Source organism: Microtus ochrogaster, unplaced genomic scaffold (assembly GCF_000317375.1).
Source record: "Microtus ochrogaster isolate Prairie Vole_2 unplaced genomic scaffold, MicOch1.0 UNK26, whole genome shotgun sequence".
Lineage (NCBI taxonomy): Eukaryota > Metazoa > Chordata > Mammalia > Rodentia > Cricetidae > Microtus > Microtus ochrogaster.
In genome coordinates, this window is record NW_004949124.1 from 1,037,297 (window position 1) to 1,041,876 (window position 4,580).

The 4,580-nt window shown below is 49.5% G+C and overlaps 1 protein-coding gene across 10 annotated transcripts in view; it reads right to left on the reverse strand.

Annotated features, from left to right (window-relative positions):
• Birc6 (baculoviral IAP repeat containing 6) overlaps positions 1–4,047 on the reverse strand; it is a 196,628-nt gene extending 192,581 nt beyond the window's left edge. For 6 of the 10 annotated variants that reach the window (XM_026789677.1, XM_026789673.1, XM_026789676.1 and 3 more), the window contains exon 1: positions 3,612–4,045. In XM_026789677.1, the coding sequence (XP_026645478.1) occupies positions 3,612–3,945 (334 nt within the window). In that variant the 5' untranslated portion in view covers positions 3,946–4,045. Of the gene's footprint in view, positions 1–3,611 lie in introns of all 10 variants that reach the window. The other 4 variants (XM_005367936.2, XM_005367935.2, XM_005367934.2 and 1 more) reach the window with 2 other exon arrangements.
• Positions 4,048–4,580: the final 533 nt, after the last annotated feature.

A 4,580-nucleotide genomic window follows, 5' to 3' on the forward strand; every position in this document is an offset into this window, starting at 1 on the left:
CCTGTCTCGAAAAACCAAAAAAGAAAAAAGAAAAAAAAAAAAAAAAACTTTGATTTCCCTTCCCTTTCCTCTTTCTCCTCCCATTCCCCTCCTGGTCTTTATATGTAAATGCTTGTGTGTTTTTTTTAGAAAAACTAAAAAAAAAATAAATAAAAAATTAAAAATAAAAATAAAAAATTATTCCCAGTTTAGAACCAAACTAAGTAAATACATGTAAATCCTGCTTCAATTCTTTAACTTCCAATGCACACTAACAAACTACCCACAACTCTACAAACTGAATCCCAATACCACTGTCAACCAATAAAATTCTATATGGTTACCCAGGTATGTATCCCAACAAAGACAGCTTTCTCTAGTACAGAAAAATCTAAGTCTCTTAGATTGGAAAAAGCAACTAAATTAAGACCATAGTTACAAACAGTACCTATTCCCTATTTCTTAGAACTAACTGTTGAGCAGGGCAGTGGTGGCACACACCTTTAATCCCAGTACTCGGGAGGCAGAGACAGGCAGCGGATCTCTGTAAGTTCAAGACAAGTCTGGTATACAGAGTTCCAGGATCCAAAGCTATACAGAAACCCTGTCTTGGGATAAAAACAAAACAAAACAAAAAAGAAAAAAAAAACTGTTACCCACAAAATACCTACATATTCCAGGTTAAACATGGAATGCGGCATTCCTGCCCCCATCATCTGAACCATTAGATACAATTACCCTACACAACCTCAGCTAAGCATTATTCATAAGAAATATTCCTTTTCATATATATATGTATATGTATGTATGTATATGTTTTAGAATTGACCTACTGTTACTTCCAAAAGTTTTCCTACAGTCCTTTTATTCTGTCAGCCCTAACTTCTCTATGAATATTACTATTTCTCATTTCTCTGAGTGTGCACATGTGTGTGTGTGTGAGAGAGAGAGAGAGAGAGAGAGAGAGAGAGAGAGAGAGAGACAGACAGACAGACAGACAGACAGACAGACACACACACACACGCTATTTTCAGGTACCCACAGAGTTTTCGGCAGCTCTAAACTGCCAGACACAAGTGCTGATGGAAACCTAACTCAGGTCCTCCAGAAAAGCGGCAAGTGCTCTTAACCACCAAGCCAATATCTCCAGCCCCATATACATATTTTTTAAACTCAATCTTTATGAATGGCCATCTGAAAGTGCATATCCCCATTAGTGTTATTTAATGTATCTATTTTTGCATTCATATTATTATATACCTACAACCTTCCTCCTCTATCACTAAGGTGAATATTGTCTTTCTGTATACAGCAGATTAACAGGGAAACTTTCTTGGTTTTGGGGAGTTTTTTTTGTTTTGTTTTTGGGTTTTGGTTTTTCGAGACAGGGTTTGTCTGTAGCTCTGGAGCCTGTCCTGGAACTCTGTAGATCAGGCTGTCCTTGAACTCACAGAGATCCACCTAACTCTGCCGCCAAAGTGCCGAGATTAAAGGAGCACACCACCACTGCCCAAACTCTGACACACATTATTGTTCTGGAACATGGCCTCCAGACAGGAAAAACCATCCCAACTAAACTGTCTATCCAAAACACTTAATACTTTTGCTAATAAATTTTTTTGTAAAAATCCTAACACCGGGTTGGAGGAGAAACTCATCCTGTAAGAGAATTTGCTGCTCTTCCAGAGGATCAGAGCTCCATTCTCAACACCCAAGTCAAGAGACTCACAAGCACCTGTAACTACAGTTCCAGGGGATCCATATTGTCTTTTTACCTCTATGGGCACCTGCATACTCATGTCAAATACTCAAACAGTCATATGCATAAATAAAAAGAAAATAAAAAGAAACCCACGCCTGGAGTGGTGGCTCATTCCCTTAATCCCAGCACTCTGGGGAACTCCCAAGTTCGAGTTCAGTCAGCTCTACAAAGTGATTTCCTGTCCCAAAGGGAAAAGAAAGAAATACTAACATATATATAATCAGACACCATTTATCCTCAATTAGAAATTGTGAAACTATTAGATAATTGATTAAAAGTATAAACATGTATGAAAATGATAAAACCAAATTTAAGTATTTAAGAGAGGGGAAGAAAAGGTTAGTGAAATGCAACTCAAGAGCCAGGGTAAACATCTGTATTTGCAATATCTTATTTCTTATGCCAAGTAGGAAAATACATGACCATTTGCAATTAAGTCATTTCCATATTTAACATATTTTAAATGAATTTTAAAAAGAGTCAATGATTCATGAACATCTGCCTCTCTGACACAATAACAACCTGTTATATCTAAGTTGCAGTAGGTGAGCATTGCTACATCTGGGCCATCCACCTGTCATTTACCTAAGCCAAGAAAAGTAAAATTTACCAGCCTACCATCTCAAACTTTCTCTTAGACATCTCTTAAATATATTACAGGTTTTCACGCTGTAACTATACATAACTAGTTCTTTCACAAGTCAACAAAGATTAACGTCTCTAATTTCATCTTTATATCCCTAAATTGCCATTTATTCTTGTGCCTTATTACTCACACAATAAGCTTACCCCTGTAAGTCTGCGTAAAATAACGCAAAGTGAATGGTAGAATATATAATTACTTCCATTTGGTTAAATGCACTTAGATACAGTTTATCTCTATGCAAGAGTTTAAACCCACTGATAAACGAACTTCTCCATTTTAATCTTAAACATCAAAATTAAGACACCATATATCCACAAATGAAATGGCATCTCAGCAAATAACTTAGGGCAATCGATCCCAAGTCTGTCCACTGAACAAGTCCTATTCCTGAACCCACGTTTACACCACCCAGTACTCTTCCCTCCAAAGTGGAGAAGATTCAGACAGCTTCCCAACTACCAATTTCTAGCTCTCTGTGGTGAAACTAGTTCAAACGGCCTGAAGTTTCACGGATTTACAAGGGGCCTAGACTTCTTGACCCTGGAAAGGTGGGAGCCCAGAGCTAGGGGGCCCTGTCTAACCTTCCTTGCATTCTGCGGGTTCATCAGACGTCCAAGCAACAGTTCAGACAGCTGGCCCTCCCCACCCCCACCCCACCCCAGCCCACCCTAACCCACCCCCATCCGGACGCACTCCAGAGGGCACCGCACTTGCGAGGACCGGAGAACAGCCGACGGGCCGCTACTCCCCGGGAGAGAGGGCTCGACAGCCGAGAGCTTCACAGCCAGCTCGGAAGCTTCCCGCCCCTTGCCTCCGGCTACCCACCTCTCCCGCCACAGCCAAGTCTACCAGCCCTTCCCTTCTGGTCCAGCCCGGAGCTGCTCCAAAACCTCGTCCAAGAGCCCAGCGAGAGCCTGGCCCTCTCCGGCGCAGACCTCCTGAGGCCTCCTCACCTCTCCGCACAGGGCCTGGCGCACAAGGCCCGGAAAGCAACTCTCGGAGCACCCCGCCTCACTGGGCCCTCGCCCCCAAATGCTGGACTAAACAGAGAGTCCGAAGGTCCTCCGCCGTAGCTTCCGGGCCTTCGTGCCATCGCCGTCCCTCCCGCTTCCCGCTGCCATCCAGAGGCCGAGCCCCGGGGCTGGGTGGCTTCGTTGCCCAGCATCCCGATTGCCCGGCTCCGCCCGCGACCGACCCAGCCCCCGCCCGGCGTGCCGCGCTCACCGCTGAGCGCTGAGGCCTGAAGGGTAGCCCCCGACGTGCCGTCAATGACTTTGATGGTCCCGCGGCTGGTGACGGCCAGGATGGCGTTGAGCGCCGGGTGGTAGGAGAGGCTGTGCAGCCCGTCGGCGTCGCAGCGCATGCAGCCATCCCGCAGCACCAGCCACTCGGAGACCCCGGCCGCCCCCGCCCCTGCCGCCGCCGCCGCGGAGGAGCAGCTCGGGCCCGAGGCCTCCGCAGCCGCAGCCGCCATCTTCCGGCCTGCCCTCAGCACAATCACACTGGGAAGCGGCTCAGTGACAGTCCCGGGAGGTGCAGCACCACAGCCAGTCACCATCCGGGGCCAGGGGGCAAAGCGGAGCGCGTTAGCCGGAAGTGAAGTCAAGCGCCCGCACGCACGGAGAACGTCGGCCGCCGGGCCGGCCAGGCCAAGCGGGCTGGGAGGCTGACGGGGGAGGGGAGAGAGGCCGCACCACTAGAGGGGCAGGGGCGCTGGGGGCGGAGCATGCGCTGGAGCGCCCGCAGGGTCGAGCGCTAAGGGAAGTGGATAAGGGGGACGGGCGGAGGAACAGGGAAGGCGGGGCGGGGGCGGGACCCGGCAAGGTGGACATGCGCGGAAGGGCTCGCCGGGCTGCCTAGGCGGCTCGCCGGCCGTGGAGGGGGCGGGGCCGGGGACCTCCGCGCTTGGAGCATGCGCGGTAGGGCTCGCGCGTGCCACGCGCCGCTGCTCCGGCCAGCCCTGCGTCCTCAACGTCCCAGTTTCTTCCTGCGAGCCCCGGGAGTGGCAGCGGCTGAAGTTCCGTCCGGCGCGTGGCAGGGAGGGCGGTGCTGGGTCCAGTGGATTTCCGCTAGGCGGACCCGGCCCGCGCGACCTGTCTGGTGCGCCCAGAGGTCCCTTCGTGTTAGGGCGGCTGCTCCCCCGGTTCTCAGCTGGAGGGGGCGAGGGGGGGGACAGCGAATCCGGAAGCAGGC